The sequence below is a fragment of the Phocoena phocoena genome, chromosome 3 (assembly GCF_963924675.1).
Source record: "Phocoena phocoena chromosome 3, mPhoPho1.1, whole genome shotgun sequence".
Lineage (NCBI taxonomy): Eukaryota > Metazoa > Chordata > Mammalia > Artiodactyla > Phocoenidae > Phocoena > Phocoena phocoena.
The window spans coordinates 89,441,846-89,468,942 of record NC_089221.1 but is presented as its reverse complement, the minus strand read 5'-3'; the positions used below and the strand labels follow the sequence as shown (position 1 = coordinate 89,468,942).

The 27,097-nt window shown below is 34.2% G+C and overlaps 1 protein-coding gene across 3 annotated transcripts in view; it reads right to left on the bottom strand.

Annotated features, from left to right (window-relative positions):
• The window catches only part of FER (FER tyrosine kinase), a 477,172-nt gene that overhangs the window by 226,085 nt on the left and 223,990 nt on the right, over positions 1-27,097 (bottom strand). For all 3 annotated transcript variants that reach the window (XM_065874932.1, XM_065874931.1, XM_065874933.1), the window contains 2 exons: positions 12,964-13,167; positions 3,590-3,712 (listed from right to left, as the gene is read on the bottom strand). In XM_065874932.1, the coding sequence (XP_065731004.1) occupies positions 3,590-3,712; positions 12,964-13,167 (327 nt within the window). The remainder of the gene's footprint in view (positions 1-3,589; positions 3,713-12,963; positions 13,168-27,097) is intronic.

Here is a 27,097-nt window from a genome sequence, read left to right as displayed (position 1 = left end):
AATGTTAAACTTAACAAAGACAAACTTTCAAGGCACCATTTAATTGTTAAAGTTGAACTAGATGTCTCCCTTACCTATATCTTACAAAGTCCTATATTTTACCTAAAATCCCAGCTCTGTCACCTGATATTACTGTTTAATAATTTACCTTTTACAGAGACCTATATTTTGCTATGTTAAAGACTTTTCCAATTTGACATTTTATGGAATCAAAGACTCTTCTTTTCCCTTAAACCCACATCCATGTTCCTTAAAATAAACATTTTTCTCTAAAGTCTCTAAAATCTAGACTCTACAATCTAGACAGATAATGGTTAAGAACACAGGCTCGTATCCCAGCTCTGCCTCTTAAGAGTTGTGTTATCTTGTGCAAGTCATTTACCATTTAAGCTTCAGTTCCTGATTTATAATTGAATGGGGTTAATAACAATACTTACTTCATAGGAATATATACAGTTAATGCATATAAAAAGCTTGGAAGTACCTGGCTTCTAGGAATTGGTCAGTAAATTAAATTCTTCAAAAAATATTTACTGAACACCTACTAGGGGCTAGCACTGTTCTAGGTACTGCAGATATAGTTGCACTGATTATTAAATGTAATTCTGGCCGTTATGGAACTTACATTTCTCTTGGGGGAGACAGACAACTAAAAATACATCATACAATATAATGTCAGGTAAACATAACCATAACAAAGAGAAATTAAGAAGAGGGGAACATAAGGAGGTAAGGTGTTATTTCACACATGGTAGTCAGAAAAACGCCTCTCTGATGAAATGACATTTGAACAGAGACTAAACTAAATAAAGAACAGGCCCTGTGCATCCCGAAGTGTTTCCTAATTATAAAGATGATGATTATGAGTGATCAAAAACCCATGTACAACATGACCTTCACTCCCATATCTTTACACAGGCTTTGGGAGGTAGTGAGGAGAAATCAGCCAGTGGAGGGTGGGCATGAGTGGGTAGGGCACTCATTAGCTTTATTATCATGAGAAAGTTAAATACTTTCTCTAATTTAGATTGCGTAGTTTCCTGTACCTCTGGAGATAAGAAAGAGACTCGCTTGGCCACTGTGTCCTCTAGTTAGGCATATGATGTTATACATACATTCTCATGGGTAAGAGAGAAATAAATGGAAAGAGAGAAGTCAGTTACGATAAACAGAAATTATATTGAGACCAAAATAGCATTCTTTATGTAGGCTAAAATTGAAGTCTGGCAAGATGGAAATTAGATGTTTTACAGCACATTATATGGTCAAAGACATTAACTTCTTACACAAATTAAATCAAGAAAGAGATTCCAGTTATAAGAGTACAAACACTTCCCAAAGGAAGATACATAACAGATAATACCACCATAAAAAAATCCATATCAATTTGTTCTCCACTCATAATTGAAAATTATCTACTTTCATAACCTCTGCTTTGTGATTTTCTTTTAAAAGAGTGATATGATTCTTTAAATCAAATGCATACCAATATTTACCACACACTGAGATAATTACTTGCATATTTCAAATATCAATACTTTAGATCAGGTTAATAGCTAGATTAACTTCGAATTTCTACCTCATAAAACAATCATATGTAGCCCCTTAATCTTCTATAACTTTCAGTTTAGTTATTTTCATAGATAGTGCTATAAAATGATGGGATATTCAGCTCCACAGCCAGTGCTGGGGGTTGGGAGAAAGAGAATAATTGGCTATGTAACAGTCCAGAGAATCTACTCCATTTATCTAAGCTCATTTCATGGACAATTTTATATTATGAGGGATATAGCTTTATTTGCAATTATATGCTCCTACCCAAGCCCAGATGAGCATTTTTATGTGCCTCTTTTATGGCTTTGATCTCTCAGTTTAGACCTGGCTAAGCAAGGAGACAATGTAAATATTAGGTTGGCTTGTGAAATGAGACATCACTATCTCTGAAAACAGGTGTATCTCATTAACCTAACGTGGTAAAAAGTATCTTCACTGCAGTGAACTTTACTTCATATTGGGATATACTGGAATTGAGTTCAAACTTTCACATGTACAATTAAGTATACAAAACTCCTGTCACTTAAAGTGTTGGAGGAAGGGCAGTGGTGAAGAGATGTCAAAGGACCCCCAGATTTATGGTTTGAGCAGCTAGGTATTTGGTGGTACCACTTATTAAAAAGGAAGAACAAATTTTGTACTTAAAAGTGATAAACTCAGTTTTAGGTGAAAAGTAGAAAATTTTTAGATGTGGGAAAGATATATATCTGAGCTGGAAATATAAATTTGCAAGTCACTGATGTATTAATAGTAAATGAAGCCATGAGAATAGATGACCTTAACAAAAAAAAAGAACTCTTAGAATTCTGTAAAACAACAGGAGTTATTCGTTAATGAAAGAGAAAACATTAATAGACCTTTTTTTTTTTTTACTAGAGTTAAAATATGACAACCTGTTCCAGACTAAAGGAGAATTTTTATAGGGTTTTTTTGCAATTAAATGTAAAAAAAAGTGACTGGAAAAATATGAACAAAGAATGAGCCCATCTCATAATTCCAGAAAATTATGCAAGAAGGACAATTCCTTAGCCACAGAATTAATATTTAGCAACTGACTGTTAAAATCTTCTGTGAGCAGAATGCTAAAACTCAGCCCCTCAATAAAGACTGAGTAATATAATACAACTATAGACACTATGTTCCAGACTAACAAAGGGAAATATAACAATTGTTTTTTAAGTTTTAAAAGTTTTTTAAATTTTAGGTGAATTTGGATTATATACTAGCATTCTTGGGAATAACACTTGCTTCATATTAAAAGTCATCCCTAGATATGTAAACCTCAAGTCAGCAAATATTAACCTACCAGGTTTTATGACTTTCCTATTTCTACACTGTTCTTCACATGAGACGGCCCCCAAAGGAAAGGGACTTTTGTTGACCCCAACCCAATTCCTGGAACATTAAAAGTGCTCAGAAGTTAAGCCAGCTCCATTGTTCCTCCCAGGCCAGGCCCCCCAGGTTTTACCTTAAAAACACAAACCTGCCTCATACCCATTCCCTACCTCGCAAATCTCTTAAAGCTCATGAAAGCAATCTGTTCTATGATATATCTTAGAGGTAAAAATGACCTAGAACAATCTCTCGCCCAGCTACCTGGTTGTACATAGTGAAGTTATGATTTACTGCCTTTGTGAAGAGTAGTGTAGTTTTAAAAAATTCCAGTGTCTTATAATATATTGTAACCTTAACACCCAAAATTAAAATTCTAATTTACTCTTGATTGCTGGACATTTTCTTTGACTTCTACATCTCAGAATCTTTTATAAACTGAGCCTTTAAAGTCTGAACCTTATAGTGTGAAGGAAGCCCTCCAGTCTTTCAAGAAAAACTGGGAAGGAAAAAGAAAAAAAACAGGCCATTTGCAAACACTGAATAAAAAGGTAACCCATCTCCCATCTTAATAAAACCAAGGAAATTCCATGTTTTGACTATAATTGTTTCCAAACTTCTATAAATAATCTAAGAACTTTATTTACTGTGGGGAATAACTCACAAAGCAGTCTCAAAAAAAAAGGTGAATATATGCACCTACCTTAGGAATAGGATTCAGCAGAACTACACCTGATTTCTTAGTGATGACCTGTTTTGTTGTATAGTGATGGTCTATAAGTTGAGGGATATTTGAAAACCCAGTGCCTTCAAAACGATACATGTTCTGGAGAAAGGACAATAAAGTAGAATAAATATGAAGACATTGCTTCAGCAACATTACATTCATCAATAAAGTTCCATTTAAGAAAAACTATTATTGCACAACAATGTGAAGATACTGAACACTACTGAACTATTATACACTTAAAAATGGTTACAATGGTAAAAATTTTAAAAATTCCAACATGCTAAAAAAATTTACCTTTGCATCAAGAAATTAATTTTCATAATGACTAAATATAATTCAGATTATTAAAAAAGAAAAAAGAAAAACTTACAGACCTGGAATGCATTTTGCTAAAATAATAACCAAAGGAAATAAAGCATGGGATACATTTAAGTTAAGGAACAAGAAACATGTGTATATATGTTTGCTTATATGTTCCATTTGGTAAAATTTTCAAGATAAAAAATAATGTCAAAAGGTTGAGGAAGTATATCCAATATAATAATAAGTATTTTAAGAATACCTCTGATGATCATTTATTTCCCTTTTATCAATACAGTATTGATTGGTTTTTCTACACTGGGGTTATTCATGTATTATTCTTTCACCAAAACCACACAGTCATTAACATTCACTTATATTTGATAAAGAAATAAAATGCAGCAGACACAAAACTGCATATATCAGCATAGTCAAATCGCAGCACTTTTTGATTTCAAAACATCAAGTTAGTAACATTTTGCCAAACTCTGTCAAGACCCCTTTTCTCTGTCTTCATATTTCAAACAGGCATGTAGGTCAGTAATCATAGGGATGAATTGATGGCAATAAGTTTAGCAAAGAAAACGTATCTTATTGGGCCTATTTTTCAATGCAAAAAGTGTTACAATACAGTGTGATGTAATAAAGGCTTCCATTTGATTGTTCACAAAGAATTCACCTGTATATACATGATGTGTACAAATACAGATACAAACATGCTCCATTTTAAGAAAACTCTATGCTAAGAAATAAGAAATTTCAAAACTCTCTAAATTTGGATACTATTTACATTACTGGAAGATTATTTTCCCAGGTAAAGGATAAAAAAAGACAAAGTTCCTTTTCCATAATATAAAATTAGATTCAATTTATCAGAATCTAATTTATATACAGCTTTTTAAATGAATATTTTCGTTTCATCAAGTGAGGAACAAACATGCATTAGCTTATTTTAACACTTAACTATATAGTTCAACTCAAGGCAGTTTGTGTTAAGGGTCAATTCAAGGCAGTTGTTAATAAACTGACTAAAGAATTGTTGCATACAACAGCCAGACCTGCTATATTAGTAGATATTTAAGAATATTTCACACTAAGGACAGTAGTCTATTACTAGATGTGCAATGCACTGAGCAATTTCTCTCAATGCCTCAGTTTATTTCAAAACAGAAATAATATTTGGACGTCCTCACAGAAAAAGTGTGAGGCCTGAACAAGTATTAACATGCAAACCACTGCTTAGTATACAGTACACACTCAATTATTAAGTCATCATACAAATAATAAACCTTGGATTACAAAAATAATTCCAAATCTGGATATATGATAAGAAACATTTTCAAAGGACACTTAAAAGTGTAAATTACATGTTCTCAAGGAATAATGATTATCTGTAAATAACCAAATATCCTAGAAGGCATTCTTATATGAAAATAAGACATGAAGAAAGGTAAAATGTTATAGATGTGTAACATGTAATAATAACAGTAATATCTGAACCAAATATATGGTCTTGTATACTTGAAAGTTCCTGAGAGTAGATATTAAGCATTCCCACACACACACAAAAAAAGAGTTAATTACGTGGGATGATGGTTGTGTTAATTACCTTGATCTTGGCAATCATTCTACAATGTGTACCAAATCATCATGTTGTACACTTTACATATATACAATTATATTTGCTTATTATTCCTCAGTGAAGTATGTGTGTGTGTGTGTGTATATATATGTATGTGTGTATATATATACACAAACACACATACACACACACACACAGTTTCTCCCTCTGTCTTTCTTCAGTCTCTTACTAAAGAGCCAGGAAATCCTGTTATAACAGACCATTCTATTATTTCGCACAAAATTTTTACCTCCCTCAGAATAAAAGCCTAAGTCTTTACCATGGTCGTTAGGGCCCTCTAATCTGTCCTCTATCATCTCTGTCACCTCATCTCTTACCAAATCCCCCATCCCCCCTCAGTCCCCTCCAGCCACACTCATTTTCTTCTTGTTTTATAAACACACTACACACATTCCCTCCTCAGGGAGTTTACACTTGCTGCTTGAAATAGTTCCTTCGATGGCTGTTTGGGTAATGGCTCCCTTACTTCCTTCTAGTCTTTCATCAAATGTCACCTTTTCAGTGAGGTCTACTCAGGCCATCCAATATCCATTTTCTCACCCCAACTAAACTTCTTACCTCCTTTTCCTTACTAAATTTTTCTCCTTAGAATTTATCACTATCTAACATCACATATATTTTACTTATGTATCTTGTTTATTGCCTATCTCCTCCTCTAGAATATAAGCTCATGAGATGATAAATTTTTATCTTTGTTTTGTTCATCTGAGTATCCCTCTGGTCAAGAACAGTGCCTGGCATATATTGCCTGGATAAATAAAAGTGTATGAAATAAATGAAATGCAATGCATATAAAATGACTATAAAGTTAAAGTAAGACAACTTAACATAGAAATGAATACTGGAAAGTTCACACACTCACACAAACTCAAGATGCCCCTGTAGAATGTTTAATAAAAAGTAAGTAATGAGATGAAGTTCACACAGAATGAAATTTTAAAGTCAGCCACTAGTGTCATAAAGCCTTATATAAATTTCTAATATACCTCTTATAACTAGAGAAATAGAGAATAAAATAATAGGAATTTTCAGTTTCCCTTTCTTAAGAACATATCTAGTTTTTAATCTAAAGGTAGTTTTCTGCCATTGACACAGTAATCATGATGAACTAATACAGTGAGTAATACAAGCAGCAGTACTTCCTTCATGGGCTAAAATGAGAAACTGATTCCTAGCAAGTATTTGTTTAAAACAATTCCTCTGACATCAGTGAAGTTCTGAGTCCTAAAACAGTGCAAAACCAATTAATTCACTTCCTTAAAGATGAAGATAATGTAATGAATCTAAAAATGATGCTATGGCTGTTTGCTTATAAAGTTCACCTAAGCAACTAAGGTCAAGAATAATACATTCACGGAACCCTCATGCACTGCTGGTGGGAATGTAAATTGGTGCAGCCACTATGTAAAAAAGTTTGGAGTTTCCTCAAAAAACTAAAAAGAGAACTACCATATGATGAAGCAATTCAACTTCTTGGTATTTTTCTGAAGAAAATAAAAACAGTAATTAGAAAAGATACATGCACCCCTATGTTTACTACAGCATTATTTACAATAACTAAGGTATGGAAGAGACCTAAGTGTCCATCAATAGATGAATGGATAAAGAAGAATGCATAAAAAACAAGATACACACACACACAATGCAATATTACTCAGCCATAAAAAAGAATGAAACCTTGCCATTTGTGACAACATGGATGGACTTAGAGGGTATCATGCTAAGTGAAATAAGTCAGAGAAAGATAAATATTATATGTGGAATCTAAAAGACAAAACAAACAAGCATAACAAAATAGAAACAGACTCATAGATACAGGGAAGAAATTGGTGGTTGCCAGAGGGGAAGAGGGTAGAGGGATGAAAGAAATAGGTAAGGGAGATTAAGAGGTACATATTTCTAGCTAAACAACAAATAAGTCATGAGGATGTATTGTACAGGATAGGGAATATAGTCAATAATATTGTAATAACTTTGTATAGTGACAGATGGTAATGACTTATGGTGATCATTTTGTAGTGTACACAAATATCAAATTACTATGATGTACACCTGGAACAAAGGTAATATTAGAAGTCAACTGTACTACAATTAAAAATAAAAAAAGAATACATTCACCAAAAATGTTGAGGACTTGTTTCTTGATACATACAAAATTCTGAATATTACATTTGACTTTGTACAAATCTGTGTAAATTTCTTATAGTTCAGATGACCTGAGGTTGGGTTCACATATACAGAATTCTTTTTAAATTTTTTCTACATGGCTTTACTAATAATGTGACAGAGAGAATCCACATTAACTTTCAAATAAGAGATTTCTCTTTGGAGCTACTAATGATCTCTTATGTGAATTCCAAAAGAAGCAATAAAAAATAGTAGTAAAAAATAAATTTCTACAAATTCCTACGAAGATCATTTTGTTGATAGTCATTTGTATTACATTTTAAAAAACCATGTAATATATCATTAAAAAATAAGAAGTATAAATAAAAAATATGTTATGAATCAATCTTTGTAAAATAAGAATTACATAGTTGCACACAATTAAAATATATTTTTAAGATCTCAAAGAATATACAGTGAGCCCGTAAGGGGGTATTAACTGTGAAGCACATGTTCCGTGATACATATTTCTGAATTTTTACTAAGAGTATGCAATATTTTTGTTTTTAAAACATTCACTATTTGTTTTTAAAACATTCCTGATTTATCACTGTGCTACTTAAGAATCAATCATGCATATAGATGAAAAACAATAAAAAGTAGAATCAGATTTTGTTGCTACACATATTTCCAGAGGACTATTATTATGCAAGGAAGTCAGAACAGAATAACCACACAAAAATGAGAAGGGGATTCAATGAATGTGTAATTTGAAATATTAGATCTGAGTAGATCTGAGTAGTAGTAGTAGTAGATCTGAGTAGATCTCCTGAGAAACCATCAAGGATAAGCACGCATAAGAAAAAAATAAAAAGGAAAGAGGGAAAATCACTTCTGAAAGAGGCCAAGATGAATAAGCTGAATAAAAACAAAAGGCTAGAACACTCCTTTTTTGGGTAATACCCAACAATAAAAATGTAAAACATAAATTTTAGCTTTCTCAAATAAAAAAAGCACATTGACTAGTTATATTACTAGTTAAACCAGTAAACAGGAAGAATTGTTGGGGAATCTGAGGAATAAGATTAATAACATTTTGGTAAGGCTTTTCCTAGTTAACTTTCATTCATTCTTCAGATGTTGTCTCAAACGTAACTTCCTTAAGTTTTCCAGTTAAAAGTGTTCATAGCACTGTGTATCTTTACAGCACTTAATAAAGTTTATAATTACATATATTGCGTGTGATTTACGAATGACCATGAGCCTCCACACTAGACTGTAAGCTCCACCATTATATCTCTCGGTCTTAAAAGTACTCACTCAATTAGTATTTCCTGGAAACTAATTAATAAGGATTTGGAATGGCTTTGCTTTATTGTTAAGAAGGAAGTTTCCTAGGTCCCTAATTGTGTGTCTGGGGCACAGAAAATGATATCTTATGCTGATTTCATTTTGACTTCAAGGAACGTATTGCCTTCTCTTGAATCTTTGAATGGCTGGAGTAAAACAGTTAAAATAATCTTAAGTGTACAAGGATAAGAACACAAACTTGGAATTGTCATACAAACAAGTTTTGGGTCTGTATATACTTTCACTTAGTCTTTCTTAAGATCCACAGTATGAATTTAAAAGGTAGTTCAAAGAGCCTAGAGATTGTGGCAAAAAAAACAAAGTAAACTTGTCTGGTACATTCAGAGACTACATCCATCACTTTAAAGTGAAACTCAGCACATGATACACATCCAATAGATATCTGTTGAATGAACTGATGATACAATACACTGAGCTACCCAATTTCACATAGTAACTACTCACAGCCTCCACTTCTGTGCTATTTTTGTTTTATTGGCCCATATCCCTGGACTCTATAGAATACTTGCTCAATTAGTATTTTTTGATTGAAATGAATGAAGAAATAAAAAAGGATGATATGCCATTACGTAGAGGATGTTCCCCCAGGTTTTATTTTAAAATATTTACTATGTTGTGATTTTTAAATTCATCACCAGATGTTAATTCAAATGTCTGGCTCAATTATCCTTAAATTTGCATCTTTAATGTTTCTCTGTTGATGAATTCTACTAATGTCTCACCTAGCAGGTCTTAAGCTCACCGAGCAGTAGGCCATACATTTTCAGTTTCACCTCCCTACACTGCATAACATGATACTCTGCCAAAATGTGTTTTTAGCAAATATGTGTCAGATAAATAAAATTAGAGAAATATGAATTGGTATTTTCCTATTAATAATAGCACAAAAAGTTTTTTTCTGAAGTACTTTGTTTTATCATTTCTTTTTGTTTACCTTATACAAAAGCAAGGATTTGATTATATATTAACTTATCAAATGAAACAATGCTATTTGAATCTCTATGAAAATCTGTCAATATTTATGACAAAAGATAAACAGTTTTAGGTACAAACTCTAACTGTGGCTTTACATCAAGCACCATAAACAGGTTAGTAACTATGGAATAAGTCAGTAAATAACACTAGAATTACACTGAGATTCAGATACTTAGCTATGCTTAATATATCTGGCTTTATGAAATTAATGTAATTAGTGTCCAATAAAAAGTACAGTTCTCCTTGCTTGAACTAGCTAAAACACCAGATATTCTCTGCTAGAATAGTAAAAAATGTAAAAATCTAAAGTATCTACATCCATCTTGATCAGTCATAATGTTCACAGCATGCAGAGTTTCACACCATGTTAAAAAAAATAACTGTGATATGCATACAAAAATAAAGCTTCAAAACAACTGCCAAACTAGACTCTAGTTGACAGAGATAATGTTGCTAAAAATAACGTTATTTGTGATCAATGAATACCTCAAACTTAAATATATAAATTCTAAAATAATACTTTCATTACTATTTAAATTTCACAAATAAATCTCAATAGGAACCAAAAAGAAAATTTTTAAGTTAACTTTTCCAATTACACTGATATTTCATACAAAGTACATTTGTATGTTTTTCCAAATAAAGTGTTCAAACAATGGTAAAAATGCCTAATGATCTGCATAGCACTTCACACATTACAAAGAATATATTCACTGTTTGACTCTCACAATCAGTGTATCAGCTATTACCCCCAATTACTTCTTAAACCAGAGCTTGTAAAGTACATATGTGGGCCTGAAACCCAAGTTTTCATCGATTACTATGTGACTTTTTTTCCACAAAATCCTATATTTCTTTATGTCTTCCTCACTTAGGACACCTGACCCCACATTTATGTACAGCTTTTATAATCTACTAATGGATTATAAATTCATTGACTGGAATATAATAGGCAATCATTAAATATCTGGTAATGACTTCCCCCATTTATAAACCCCTTCCAGACAACAGGTATATGAGGAAGGAAATGGGATAATTTTAGACCAAGTAAGATTCACCTCCACAAGAAGAAAAAGAATTAAAATTTCCCCAAACCGTCGATTTCACCTTAAAACTCTTATTTTTCAACTGATTGAAGAACTCAACATTATATAATGAGGGCAAATTAAATAAAATTAGGCAGTGGAAAACCTGAGGCATTTACAGAAATACAAGTACTCTCTTCTTTAAAAGAGATCTTTGCAAAATTTCAATGACAGAGGAAGCCGAATAAAATCTTTAAATGTGAACTTGTAACAATATCTTATTTTTAGAATATATTATGCTGTTCACTTTAGTTACTTAAAACAAAATGGCAATATTAAAGACAAGTGATAATTTGCAAGTGAACCCTTTCCATTTTGTTTCTAAAAGTACTAAGTTAAATTCCTACAGTTACATTTTAAACTACAAGAGGTAATAATGGAAATATTTCAGTCTTATTTAATGTATGACATATTTCAAAGAGTAACTTTTAGAGCTTAGAAAATAGAAGGAAACATTCATATAAGTTGTAGTTTACAGTTTACCTACCATCTTTCCTTCTACAATTCTCATAACATTTTATAAATATTGTCAACGTGGTCACTAGTTGTAATAAGGAAGGTTATCTACATCCATAATTTAAAGGCACATACAAATTTAAAGAAAGTAAGGGATGACATACTATTAGAAACAGGTTGAATGTATAAGAGTAGGCAAATATAATTATCAAGTTGAAGTCTGAATACTATGCAAAATTAACAAGTAGTATGAAAATTATAATATATACTTTAATATACTTATTTTAACCCATCTGAACAGCATCTATTTTCAGTTAAATATAATCCCTAGATGTGACTATACTAAATGCAACTTTTAAATGGTTACTTTTATGGTATGTGAATTTTAACTCAGAATTATATCTATATAGTATATAGATAATATAATATGCAATATATATTATCACTAGAACTTATATATATGTGAACTATATATGAACTTGAACATATATGTTCCTAAAACCTTCTGAAGTTCATCTAATGATAATGGTTCAATCTTCTTGTATGGTACTTAGCATCACTATAGTGCCTGGACATAAACTGAAATCCTACAGACAGCCAGCTTGAAAATGCATGCCATTTGATATGATAGGGTAAAAAATGACAAATAGAGGCATCAATTCCTTCCTATGACAAAAATATTAAAAATTTCTCAGTGGGTAAAGTTAAACAAAATTTTGAGATCACTCTTCATCTGTTGAGTGCTTAATAAAGAATGTAACAAATAAGTTTACAATACTTAAACTTCAATAAATAAATCAGTATTAGAACAAGCAATATGCCCAGATCATTTTAAAAATTTTTCTTCCATTTCTATTTATTGTTCATTAATGCCAACAAATAATAGCTTATACATAAGTGGAAAAAAACCCTTAATCCTCAAAGAATCATAAAAACAATTCAACTATCACTGTCCCATTCATTAAGGTATTTCATTATTGCTATTTAATAAAATATTCTTAAAAATCTCTCATGGTAACATTTTTGAGCAATTTCAAGGGCTGGTTTCAAGAGCATAAAATTCATAATTAAGTTTCTCTAAAAAAATTATGATAATCACATTATTTCTTTTTATTTTTAATATAAAGGATCTTTAATGTTCAAAGTTAACTTAAAACATTAAATATTTATGTATTTAAATTTAATGTAAATTGTAACAACTATTCTTAACTTTAAATTTTAAAATATGTATTTCCTTAAAAAGGTTAAAATTTTAGTGAATTTTAGAGCACTCTACTTACGGAATTCAGAAAAAAGAAAAATTAAGAGCTAAAGTTAGCATTACAGGCATTTATCACAAATTATTCATTTATTACAATTATACCTCAATTAACTGTATCAAAATATACATATAAACTAAATTGGAAACGTACATCAACAAATTGTATGATAAAGTGTCTCCTTTGTCCATCAGAAAATACAGAAAGGACATATTCACCAGGTTTCCCATGACTCTCTCGGACCAAGAAGTCTCCTTGTTGTTTTAACAGATCTTGCGCTTCTATTCTGGGAATTGCACCATGGTACCAATCCTGTTCTGCCAGAGGCTTCTCAATTATGGGGATCGTATCACAGAACTTGAGCAAATATTGAAAAAAAACTAAATTAGAGAAAATAGCAATTTTTTTCTGGTAAAGCTAACAGCAATTATAAATACTTCTTACCTATGTTCTTCCCTTTAATTAACCAATTAAAAGTTATATGATGAATCTGAAATTTTCATAATTTTTAAAGAAAATACGTCCTAGAGCACTGGTGCTGAAGCTTAGTACAAATACATATCCTTAAATACTTGAAGGTTATTTGTTTTTTCTATCTATCATACATAGGTATACAAAACATCAACATTTAGAGTTGGCACTTATAGTCTTATTCACCATGTCATAAAATAAATCCATATATTTAAAATTTTTCAATCAGAGAACTATGATGAAAAGAGAGTATGATCAGAGAAATTTATCATAAAATAACTTCATTTTAAAAGTTGAGTTATATCTTTTTATGGAATTAACTATTAATCACATGGGTTGTGGACTGTCCATGTCATGGGTCCCAGGAGCACTAAGTCTTCATTTGATGCTGCTCTGTTGCTGTGCCTTCTCATTCTTATCCTTATTCCCCTGACTTACTTAACCATTACCTCTGCCACATGGCTGGTCCTGATCCTGTACAGCAATGGCAGACAAAGCCTTAGGTGAAATAGCTTCATTGAAACCACCAATGTTCATTTACAAACATATGGCAAAAACCAGGGAGGAATATAAGTCATGAGCACAGCAGGAAAGCAAATTATCTGTTATTTTAGGAGGCCAAGTGCTAATAACAAATAGAGATAACTAAGAGCTAGTTATGTTTCGTTGAAAAGTTTCTAATTAATAATAGATGAAATCACACATTTTGATTGCAAAAAAGTAAAAAGTTTTTTGTTTGCTTATATTTATCACCCACAGAAACTAAATTGCCCCAGGCAGTAAGAGTACTTTATGGGTAAGGTATAATAATATGCACTAACCCTTAACGTTCTCAAAATATAATATGCACAATGCCTCATGAGAAAGTCATAAATTGGAAAAATAAGAATTAACAATAAATGAAAGACAAATATTCACACATCAATCAGGTTTTTCAGGTTGATATTATCAACTCTACATAGGGAAAAAATACGGTACCTTTCTGGTAAATGAGAACTAGTTTTGAAGAGAGCTTGCATTGTTTTGTACCACACGAAGAGGCTTAAAACTTACTGGTCAAAGTTCCATTTTACATTATCCAAAACCCATCCGACTGATTTAAAAAAAGAACCTTGGGGGCTTCCCTGGTAGCGCAGTAGTTGAGAGTACGCCTGCCGATGCTGGGGACATGGGTTCGTGCCCTGGTCCGGGAATATCCCACATGCCACGGAGCGGCTGGGCCTGTGAGCCATGGCCGCTGAGCCTGCGCGTCCAGAGCCCGTGCTCCGCAATGGGAGAGGTCACGACAGTGAGAGGCCCGCGTACCACAAAAAAAAAAAAAAAAAAAAAAAAAAACCTTGAGAAATCCCAATCAGACTTTTTCAAAGAGTCCACAGTTTGGTTTCTACTTCTACCACTATGATATTCTTTCATTATTTAATTGCATACATGATGTGACTGTACATGGAAATCGTTTATAAGCTAAATAAGCCTTTTTCTTTTAGTACTAGATATGATAAATACTATATTTCAAAGAAATTTTAAATTGTGTTCCCAAAAATGGGATTGAAAAGTAAATTATATAAAGAACTAGCCACAACTATTAGATTAAAAAAGTATTATTTTTAAAAACAAATGCAAAATCTATACAAAATTAACTTTTTGTGTATACTGATACTAATAGTTTATAATTCTTAAAGTAGGTGGTCAAAATGATTAAATATTTCCTCAAAATTTTGTCACAGTGCATTTCAATACAGAAAATACTAAAAATTTTACTGTTATACAAATATTTCCAAGTCTCACCAATGGCAAAGTGTTTTATTGCTTTTTTCCAGAGGGAAAAAAAATCAATAAAATAAGAAATTCAATGTCACCTCTTGGCAAAAAACTTTTTTACTATTATCTCTCAAAAAAGGTCCACATAATAGAAAAGCATCACAAACAAGGATATCACATGCTTGATTTCTTGTCCTAATCAACCTATCCTCCCAAATTTTGATTTATTTAGAATTGTGAGAATGAAGAGCCTGGAGAATTCATTAAGTCAGAAGGGCATTTGAAATACAAAAGGTGAGCTAACACTGAGAAATTCATTTAAGGATCTGAAGGTGAGGAATACATTTTGGGGGAAAAAAATTATGTTTGTTTCTTTGTTTAAAAAAGAGGAGTAAATAGGAAGGAACTTACATTGCTATTTCATAGGGATTACATGTCAGTCCTCTGGGTTTATTAGTTTCTTTTGGGTAGGAAGGGAAACTTATAGAGATCTTCTGTTCCTGGCTCCTAGACAATACTGTTACGAAATGTAAGGTGAACTCACTATGAGTGTGTGTATGTGTACATGTGTGATAGGCATACACAGGGAAAGGCTGTACTTATCCCCTGCCTGGTTCTATCAGGTCTTTCAGGGACTTCCCTGGAAACATTGGAAGGAACGTTTTAATTACTATGATTTCAATTATATTCCAATACAATTTTGCAAACTTGACAGTGATAGAAGGCTGGATGTACCAGCAACAAAATCCCAGCATCCCAAAAGCCTTCATAATTACATCAAAAATGAAATGAAGCTTTTTACTTCAAATATCACAGCTTTCTAAGCCTAAGTGGGGAAAGATTTTTCCTTGCCATTAAGTTATCTAAAAATTTTGCCAAAGATATGGGGAAGGGGAAGTCTCCTTTTTAAAATGTATAGTAATCCAATACAGTTAACAAGTTATACTTAATAAGACAAGCTTTTCTGATTGACTAGGCTAACTGTTTAGTTAGTTATTTTCCCTGAGCCTTTTTCTTAAAGAATATTCCAGCAAAAACATACTGAGCTTAGTGAAATAAAAAGACTAGTTTAAATGAAGATGCAGTGAGGAGTCAGCACAAGAAAATGAAAATATTTTTTTCTTGACTTAAGAGGCTATTTTTGTTCTTAGCCTAGTTCAGGCTAATTCCCAAGAATTCAATGAAGATTTGTATGCTTTTATCTCAAACATTTGAGCACAAGATGAGATCCTTTTTGAGAGGCAAAGACAAAAGTGTTTAAAAACAAAAATCAAAGTCTGAATCTTATTCAAATTAAGCACCCAAATACGAAACCATTAAAAAAAAAAAACTAAAATATAACAGCATAGAAAATATACAAGTAAACCTCTCAATGAGCTTCAACAAGCAAAATAAAACTTCAACACTAACATAAAAGTTTTTATGAATTTTTAATAACCTTAAAACTGAATTTAATTCTTTAATATTCTTATATAAATTTAGTTATTAGTTTAATACTCTAAGTAATGAATTATTTCAGATCTAGTATAATAATATTCTATGGGGACTACAAGTAACTCACAGGATTTTAAACATTTCTCAAAAATTCCATAATGACCCCTTTAATTTTAAAGCTATATATCACTGGGAAATTTTATGGGGAGATTAAGAATCAAATGTCATATAATCAAAAGTATGAGAAGCACCAAACACTTGGAAAGGGTGAGAAATATCAGCCTACTGAAAAGGGATCTGCCTGATGGTACTAAAAGCTACTTTCACTGAAAGGGCAATGTAACCATAGGCAGGAAAAATATATTTTATAGCAATTAGAGTTTGATAGTTGAACAAATGCATAACATAAAATGAAAACATGAATAATAATGCTCTTCCTGCCACTTTTTTGCAAATTTCTAAACAGTTATGTTTTGAATGCATTGAATGAGTTAATTATTAAAATAATGAAAAACAAAGACTATGTGGGATATTTGATCTTCATGATTGTTTGCCTTCAGGCTAGACAAACAGGATGTAAAACAATGGCACTAAGGCCTATCTGTAAATTGAAAAATTCTATTTTTTTTAGCAATAAAGTAGAACTGATCACTGTTTTCATACACTGATAGCTTAGTTATTTTTATTATAAATATACTTTACCTAATGTTCACTTTCCACTATGAAGCAACAAAATTCTTATGTGCAAATTTCTTAATTAACAATTTTTTGTACTTTTTGAAAATTTGAGTTTGTTCAGTCTTTAGCTAATAATATAACTATGGTCTATCATAATAACTAGGCAGAATTACATGCTGAAAAAATTCACATTCTTACACAATTCTTCCCAAAACTTTATTTAAAAAGATAAACACCTAGGCCAAACTCGAATATTACCTTACTTCCACTGCTTTCTATTTCCCTGACTGCCTATTTTTTTTTTAATAACATCTTTATTGGAGTAGAATTGCTTTACAATGGTGTGTTAGTTTCTGCTTTATAACAAAGTGAATCAGCTATACATATACATATATCCCCATATCTCCTCACTCTTGCATCTCCCTCCCACCCTCCCTTTCCCACCCCTCTAGGTGGTCACAAAGCACCGAGCTGATCTCCCTGTGCTATGTGGCTGCTTCCCACTAGCTATCTATTTTACATTTCAAAGTATATATAAGCCCATGACACTCGCTCACTTTGTCCCAGCTTACTGTTCCCCCTACCCAGTCCACAAGGCCATTCTTTTTTTTTTTTTTTCCCGGTACGCGGGCCTCTCACTGCTGTGGCCTCTCCCGTTGCGGAGCGCAGGCTCCGGACGCGCAGGCTCTGCGGCCATGGCTCACGGGCGCAGCCGCTCCGCGGCATGTGGGATCTTCCCAGACCGGGGCACGAACCCGTGTCCCCTGCATCGGCAGGCGGACTCCCAACCACTGCGCCACCAGGGAAGCCCCACAAGGCCATTCTTTACGTCTGCATCTTTATTCCTGTCCTCCCTCTAGATTCTTCAGAAACATTTTTTTCTTTCAGATTCCATATATATGTGTTAGCATACGGTATTTGTTTTTCTCTTTCTGACTTACTTCACTCTGTATGACAGACTCTAGGTCCATCCACCTCACTACAAATAACTCAATTTCGTTTCTTTTTATAGCTGAGTAATATTCCATTATATATACCTGCCACATCTCCTTTATCCATTCATCTGTCAATGGAAACTTAAGTTGCTTCCATGTCCTGGCTATTGTAAATAGAGCTGCAATGAACATTGCGGTACATGACTCTTTTTGAATTATGGTTTTCTCAGGGTATATGCCCAGTAATGGGATTACTGGGTCAGATGGTAGTTCTATTTTTACTATTTTAAGGAACCTCGATACTGTTCTGCATAGTGGGTGTATCAATTTACATTCCCACCAACAGTGAAAGAGGGTTCCCTTTTCTCCACACCCTTTCCAGCATTCATTGTTTGTACATTTTTTGATGATGGCCATTCTAACTGGTGTGAGGTGATACCTCATTGTAGTTTTGATTTGCATTTCTCTAAGGATTAAAGATATTGAGAATTCTTTCATGTGTTTGTTGGCAATCTGTATATCTTCTTTGGAGAAATGTCTATTTAGGTCTTCTGCCCATTTTTGGATTGGGTTGTTTGTTTTTTTGATATTGAGTTGCATGAGCTGCTTGTAAATTTTGGAGATTAATCCTTTGTCAGTTGCTTCATTTGCAAATATTTTCTCCCATTCTAAGGGTTGTCTTTTTCCTCTTGTTTATGGTTTCCTTTGCTGTGCAAAACCTTTTAAGTTTCATTAGGTCTCACTTGTTTATTTTTGTTTTTATTTCCATTTCTCTAGGAGGTGGGTCAAAAAGGATCTTGCTGTGATCTATGTCATAGAGTGTTCTGCCTATGTTTTCCTCTATGTCATAGAGTGTTCTGCCTATGTTTTCCTCTAAAGTTTGATAGTGTCTGGCCTTACATTTAGGTCTTTAATCCATTTTGAGCTTATTTTTGCGTATGGTGTTAGGGAGTGTTCTAATTTCATTCTTTTACATGTAGCTGTCCAGTTTACCCAGCACAACTTATTGAAGAGGCTGTCTTTTCTCCACTCTATATTCTTGCCTCCTTTATCAAAGATAAGGTGACCATATGTGCATGGGTTTATCTCTGGGCTTACTATCCTATTCCAATGATCTATATTTCTGTTTTTGTGCCAGTACCATACTGTCTTGATAACTGCAGCTTTGTAATACAGTCTGAAGTCAGGGAGCCTGATTCCTCCAGCTCCATTTTTCTTTCTCAAGATTGATTTGGCTATTCAGGGTCTTTTGTGTTTCCATACAAATTGGGCAATTTTTTGTTCTAGTTCTGTGAAAAATGCCATTGGTACTTTGATAGGGATTGCATTGAATCTGTAGATTGCTTTGGGTAGTAGAGTCATTTTCACAATGTTGATTCTTCCAATCCAAGAGCATGGTATATCTCTCCATCTGTTTTTATCATCTTTAATTTCTTTCATCAGTGTCTTATAATTTTCTGCATACAGGTCTTTTGTCTCCTTAGGTAGGTTTATTCCTAGGTTTTTTATTCTTTTTGTTGCAATGGTGAATAGGAGTGTTTTCTTGATTTCACTTTCAGATTTTTCACCATTATTGTATAGGAATGCCAGAGATTTCTGTGCATTAATTTTGTATCCTGCTACTTTACCAAATTCATTGATTAGCTCTAGTAGTTTTCTGGTTGCATCTTTAGGATTCTCTATGTATAGTATCATGTCATCAGCAAACAGTGATAGCTTTACTTCTTCTTTTCTGATGTGGATGCCTTTTATTTCTCTTTTTTTCTCTGATTGCTGTTGCTAAAACGTCCAAAAGTCTGTTGAATACTGGGGCTGAGAGTGGGCAACCTTGTCTTGCTCCTGATATGAGTGGCAATGGTTTAACTTTTTCACCATTGAGAACGATGATGGCTGTGTGTTTGTCATATATGGCCTTTATTATGTTGAAGTAAGTTCCCTCTATGCCTACTTTCTGGAGAGTTTTTATCATAAATGGCTGTTGAATTTTGTCGAAGGCTTTCTCTGCATCTATTAAGATGATCATATGTTTTTTCTCCTTCAATTTGTTAATATGGTGTATCACACTGATTGATTTGCATATATTGAAGAATCCTTGCATTCCTGGGATAAACCCCACTTGATCATGGTGTATGATCCTTTTACTGTGCTGTTGGATTCTGTTTGCTAGTATTTTGTTGAGGATTTTTGCATCTATGTTCACCAGTGATATTGGCCTGTAGTTTCTTTCTTTGTGACACCTTTGTCTGGTTTTGGTATCAGGGTGATGGTGACCTCATAGAATGAATTTGGGAGTGTTCCTCCCTCTGCTATATTTTGGAAGAGTTTGAGAAGGATAGGTGTTAGCTCTTCTCTAAATGTTTGATAGAATTCGCCTGGGAAGCCATCTGGTTCTGGGCTTTTGTTTATTAGAAGATTTTTAAGCACAGTCTCAATTTCAGTGCTTGTGATTGGTCTGTTTATATTTTCTTTTTCTTCCTGGTTTTGTCTTGGAAGGCTGTGTTCTTCTAATAATGTGTCCATTTCTTCCAGGTTGTCCATTTTATTGGCATATAGTTGCTTGTAGTAACCTCCCATGATCCTTTTTATTTCTGCAGTGTCAGTTGTTACTTCTCCTTTTTCATTTCTAATTCTACTGATTTGAGTCTTCTCCTTTTTTTTCTTCATGAGTCTGGCTAATGGATTATCAATTTTGTTCATCTTCTCAAACGACCAGCTTTTAGTTTTATTGATCTTTGCTATTATTTCCTTCATTTCCTTTTTCATTTATTTCTGATCTGATCTTTATGATTTCTTTCCTTCGGCTAACTTTGGGGGTTTTTTGTTCTTCTTTCTCTAATTGCTTTAAGTGTAAGGTTAGGTTGTTTATTGGAAATGTTTCTTGTTTCTTGAGGTAGGGCTGTATTGCTATAAACTTCCCTCTTAGAACTGCGTTTGCTGTATCCCATAGGTTTTGGGTCGTCATGTTTTCAGTGTCATTTGTTTCTAGGTATTTTTTGATTTCCTCTTTGGTTTCTTCAGTGATCTCTTGGTTATTAAGTAGTATATTGTTTAGCCTCCATGTGTTTGTATTTTTTACAGATTTTTTCCTGTAATCAATATTTAGTCTGATAGCGTTGTGGTCGGAAAAGATACTTCATATGATTACAATTTTCTCAAATTTACCAAGGCTTGATTTGTGACCCAAGATATGATCTATCCTGGAGAAAGTACCATGAGCACTTGAGAAGAAAGTGTATTCTGTTGTTTTTGGATGGAATGTCCTATAAATGTCAATTAAGTCCATCTTGTCTAATGTGTCATTTAAAGCTTGTGTTTCCTTATTTATTTTCATTTTAGATAATCTGTCCATTGGTGAAAGTGGGGTGTTAAAGTGCTCTACTATGATTGTGTTACTTCTGATTTCCCCTTATATGGCTGTTAGCATTTGCCTTATGTATTGAGGTGCTCCTATGTTGGGTGCATAAATATTTACAATTGTTATATCTTCTTCTTGGACTGATCCCTTGATTATTATGTAGTGTCTTTCTTTGTCTCTTCTAATAGTCTTTATTTTAAAATCTATTTTGTCTGATAGGAGAATCACTACTCCAGCTTTCTTTTGATTTCCATTTGCATGGAATATCTTCTTCCAGCTCCTCACTTTCAGTCTGTACGTGTCACTAGGTCTAAAGTGGGTCTCCTGTAGACAGCATATATACAGGTCTTGTTTTTGTATCCATTCAGCCAGTCTATGCCTTTTGGTTGGAGCACTTAATCCATTTACATTACAGGTAATTATTGATATGTATGTTTCTATTAGTATTTTCTTAATTGTTTGGGGTTTGTTATTGTAGGTCTTTTCCTTCTCTTGTGTTTCCTGCCTAGAGAAGTTCCTTTAGCATTTGTTGTAAAGCTGGTTTGGTGGTGCTGAACTCTCTCAGCTTTTGCTTGTCTGTAAAGGTTTTAATTTCCCCATCAAATCTGAATGAGATCCTTGCTGGCTAGAGCAATCTTGGTTGTAGGTTCTTCCGTTTCATCACTTTAAATATGTCCTGCCACTTCCTTCTGGCTTGCAGAGTTTCTGCTGGAAGATCAGCTGTTAACCTTATGGGGATTCCCGTGTATGTTGTTGTTTTTCTCTTGCTGCTTTTAATATTTTTTCTTTGTATTTAATTTCTGAAAGTTTGATTAATATGTGTCTTGGTGTGTTTCTCCTTGGATTTATCCTGTATGGGACTCTCTGTGCTTCCTGGACTTGATTAACTATTTCCTTTCCCATATTAGGGAAGTTTTCAACTATAATCTCTTCAAATATTTTCTCAATCCCTTTCTTTTCCTATTCTTTTTCTGGAACCCCTATAATTCAAATGTTGGTGGGTTTAATGTTGTCCCAGAGGTCTCTGAGACTGTCCTCAATTCTTTTCATTCTTTTTTCTTTATTCTGCTCTGCAGTAGTTATTTCCACTATTTTATCTCCCAGGTCACTTAACCATTGATTGATCCCTTCTAGAGAATTTTTAATTTCATTTATTGTGTTGTTCATCATTGTTTGCTCTTTAGTTCTTATAGGTCCTTATTGAACGTTTCTTGTATTTTCTCCATTCTATTTCCAAGATTTTGGATCATCTTTACTATCATTACTCTGAATTCTTTTTAGGTAGACTGCCTATTTCCTCTTCATTTGTTTCGTCTGGTGGGTTTTTACCTTGCTCCTTCATCTGTCATGTGTTTCTCTGTCTTCTCATTTTGCTTAACTTACTGTGTTTGGGATCTCCTTTTTGCAGGCTGTAGGTTCATACTTCCTGTTGTTTTTGCTATTGGCCCCCAGCAGCTAAGTTTGGTTCAGTGGGTTGTGTAGGCTTCCTGGTGGAGGGGACTAGTGCCTGTGTTCTGGTGGATGAGGCTGGATCTTGTCTTTCTGGTGGGCAGGTCCACATCCAGTGGTGTATTTTTGGGGTGTCTGTGACCTTAGTATGATTTTAGGCAGCCTCTCTGCTAATGGGTGGGGTTGTGCTCCTGTCTTGCTAGTTGTTTGGCATAGCGTGTCCAGCACTGTAGCTTGCTGGTCGTTGAGTGGAGCTGGGTCTTAGCGTTGAGATGGAGATCTCTGGGAGAGCTTTTGCCATCTGATATTACGTGGAGCTGGGAGGTCTCTGGGGGACCAATGTCCTGAACTTGGCTCTCCCACCTCAGAGGCAGAGGCCTGACACCTGGCCAGAGCACCAAGATCCTGTCAGCCACACGGCTCAGAAGAAAAGAGAGAAAAAAAGAAAGGAAGATAGAATAAAATAAAATATAGTTATTAAAATAGCAAATATTAAAAATAAAAAAATTAAAAAGTGATTCAAAAAAGAAGAAAAACAAAGAACTGACAGACAGAACCCTACGACAAATGGTAAAAGCAAAGCTATACAGACAACATCACACACAGAAGCATACACATACACACTCACAAAAAGAGAAAAAGGAAAAAATATATATATATTGTTGCTCCCAAAGTCCACTGCCTCAATTTTGGGCTGATTTCTTGTCCACTCAGGTATTCCACAGGTGCAGGGTTCATCAAGTTGATTGTGGAGATTTATTCTGCTGCTCCTGAGCCTGCTGGGAGAGATTTCCCTTTCTCTTCTTTGTTCGCACAGCTCCTGGGGTTCAGCTTTGGATTTGGCCCCGCCTCTGTGTGCAGGTCACCTAAGGGCATCTGTTCTTCGCTCAGACAGGACGGGGTTAAAGCAGCAGCTGATTCGAGGGCTCTGGCTCAGTAAGGCCGGGAGGAGGGAAGGGTACGGAGTGCAGGGCGAGCCTGTGGCGGCAGAGGCCAGCGTGATGTTGCACCAGCCTGAGGCGCGCCGTGCATTCTCCCAGGGAAATTGTCCCTGGATCACGGGACCCTGGCAGTGGCGGGCTGCATAACCTCCCAATAGGGGAGGTGTGGATAGTGACCTGTGCTTGCACACAGGCTTCTTGTTGGCTACAGCAGCAGCCTTAGCATTTCATGCCCATCTCTGGGGTCCACACTGATAGCCACGGCTCAAGCCAGTCTCTGGAGCTCGTTTATGCTGTGCTCTGAATCCCCTCTCCTGGAGCACCCAGAAACAATGGTCTCTTGCCTCTTCGGCAGCTCCAGACTTTTTCCCGGACTCCCTCCCAGCTAGTTGTGGTGAACTAGCCCCCTTCAGGCTGTGTTCACGCAGCCAACCCCAGTCCTCTCCCTGGGATCCGAGCTTCAGCTCCCAGCAACCCCCGGCCCCGGTGGGTCAGCAGACAAGCTTCTTGGGCTGGTGAGTGCTGGTTGGCACCAATCCTCTGTGCAGGAATCTCTCCCTTTTGCCCTCCACACCCCTGTTGCTGGCTCTCCTCCGTGGCTCTGAAGCTTCCCCCCTCCACCCCCCACAGTCTCTGCCAATGAAGGGGCTTCTTAGTGTGTGGAAACTTTTCCTCCTTCACAGCTCCCTCCCATTGGTGCAGGTCCCATCCATATTCTTTTGTCTTTGTTTCTTCTTTTTTCTTTTGCCCTACCCAGGTACCTAGGGTCTTTCTTGCCTTTTGGGACGTCTGAGGTCTTCTGCTAGCGTTCAGTAGGTATTCTGTAGGAGTTGTTCCACATGTAGATGTATTTCTGATGTATTTGTGGGGAGGAAGGTGATCTCCGCATCTTACTCTTTCGCCATCTTGAAGGTCTCCCCCCCCACTCCCGATTGCCTTTTTACGCACCTTCTCGGATCTCTAACAAGAGACACTATATCTAGCAAAATATATTTTCTTAAAAGTCATTCATTTTTGGTCTCACACTTCTGCTTCCTCCACTACCTTCTGATTTCCCCTCACTTTGCTCTTTTTTTCCCCTGCTTTAGTTCCCTTACTCATCTTCTCTTTATTAGTAATCATTCTTTTTTCTTTATCTTTTTTATCCATTTACTTTTTCCAATTGTGCTTGTGACTTTGATTCATTCTCCCTCATCCCATATCACTGCAATTTTTTCTACAGCTTTATTTTTTCTGTATCAAATATCCTTACCTTAATTTCATGCAATATTACATATAAAATGTGCCACAGTATCAACAATAACATTTTAGTCCATTAACTATTCAGTGTCAATGTTATACTACACATCTCAACTAAAACTATTACCAGATCATTCTAATGAGTCAGTATGAAATCATAGCTCAGTAAATTTAAACATTTATCATCAAGTTGGGATTGCGTATATAGAATATAGCATCATTCTGACATGATGTGGGTTATTTGTTTTAAGCATTTGAGCAAACACATAAAAGTACAGATTTACTCTCTATATAATGAAATTAAAGAAAATAAATCCTGATAAGCTCTTCTTGAAAAGTTATGTATGATAATACTAGTGATTCAAAACTTGCAACTCTGAGAATAATATTTAGTTTTCCTAAACATGGCTAACTATATTGGAGAATTCAGTGTATTTATGTCAGTGATATGATGTAAGAAATTTAATTTTTATTTTCTCTTGTTTCTCATTTTTCTACATCTGAGTGTCTGGGCTAAATAAATAAATAAATAAATACTAAGACCTTCAGAATAAAGGGAGACAGCCAAGGTTTAAAATACATAATATTTAAGCTGAACTTAACAACACGCCTTGTCAGAAGAAGTACAAGGTTGTTCTGCTAGACACAAAGGAAAACACTAAAAAAAAAAGCAATTTATTATGTTATGAATGAAAATAACTATATTGCCCTATGCCAATGGTGGAAGCCAAGTGTTACAATACCAACATGATAACTGATATACAACTTAAACACAGCTAAATGATAGTTTGCTAATTTTCTAAATAGAAGCAAATAAACAAATCTTATTTACTATATTATTATATATAATGGATGCACATCTTTATTTTTCAGTATTTTTATTTTCTAAATTCAAATGCAAAGTAATTCAAAAATTAAAATAAACTATATGTCAACAGAATCCAGAAAAATATTAATTTTAAAGAGACAAAAGAATAATAATTCTTCTGACATGTAAAGAACAATTATCTGGAGCAAAATGTGCTTTATTCTGGTTTTAAAGAACATTTTTCAAAGAGTGCTACTATTATAAGGGTGTTTTGTACTCCACAGATCAGTGAACAACTAGTACTCACAAGGGGCTGTAAGATGGAACAAACTGTTTGCTCAGCCACTTATAACAAAAATTCTGCAGTAAAGCAATGGCTCTGGAGAAAGGGCAGTATTCTTGACATGACTAGAACAGATCTCATCAAATATATTGTGGTTTGAAAGATTTTCAATGGAAATGGACCCTCTTGATTGCCAGTAGGCTTTCAGATTATACTATGAATCCTGTCTAACACCTCTGTCCTTGACTTCAGAAGCAGTCTAGGAGAAATAGTCCTCAATGCAAATTTATAACCTCCTGAAGCATGGAAAGATGCTGGCTGTGGAGCAGACCTCAGTACGTGGAGGTACTATGGATAGGTTATTTAACTCTTTTAGTACAGTGGAAAAAAAAGAAAACATGCTTGGAGCTGACATCAGATACTGTATTCAGTTAAAGCCAGATTCATCTAAAGCTAATTATCTAACATTCTTCCTTCTAGCAACACTGTTGATCAAAGTGTTCCATTAGACTGTCTTCACAGATAGCTCTACATTTTAGTCACACTGTAAAAAGAATGGTAAAATAAGTAGCTATGATAAGTTCAATGGAAATATTATCGTGATTAATTCATTTCCCTATGTATAATGCAATTAATTGTTTTATTTTATCTAAAATTATGCTCTCTAGTTCCAATTTTTGTATGTTTATTTGAGTAAAGAAACAGTGATTTCATAGTTGCTGCTTTTTTAAGATTTTAAATTAAACATGCTTCCACACAGAAAAAAAATGAATTTGGATGTCTACCTCACACCATACACAGCTATTAACTTGTAATGGATCAAAGACCTACATGTAAAAGCTAAAACTATAAAACTATAGAAGGAAACACAGGTGAAAACTGGCATGACCTTGCATTAGTCAATGGTTTTTTAGATACAACACCAAAAGCATGTGA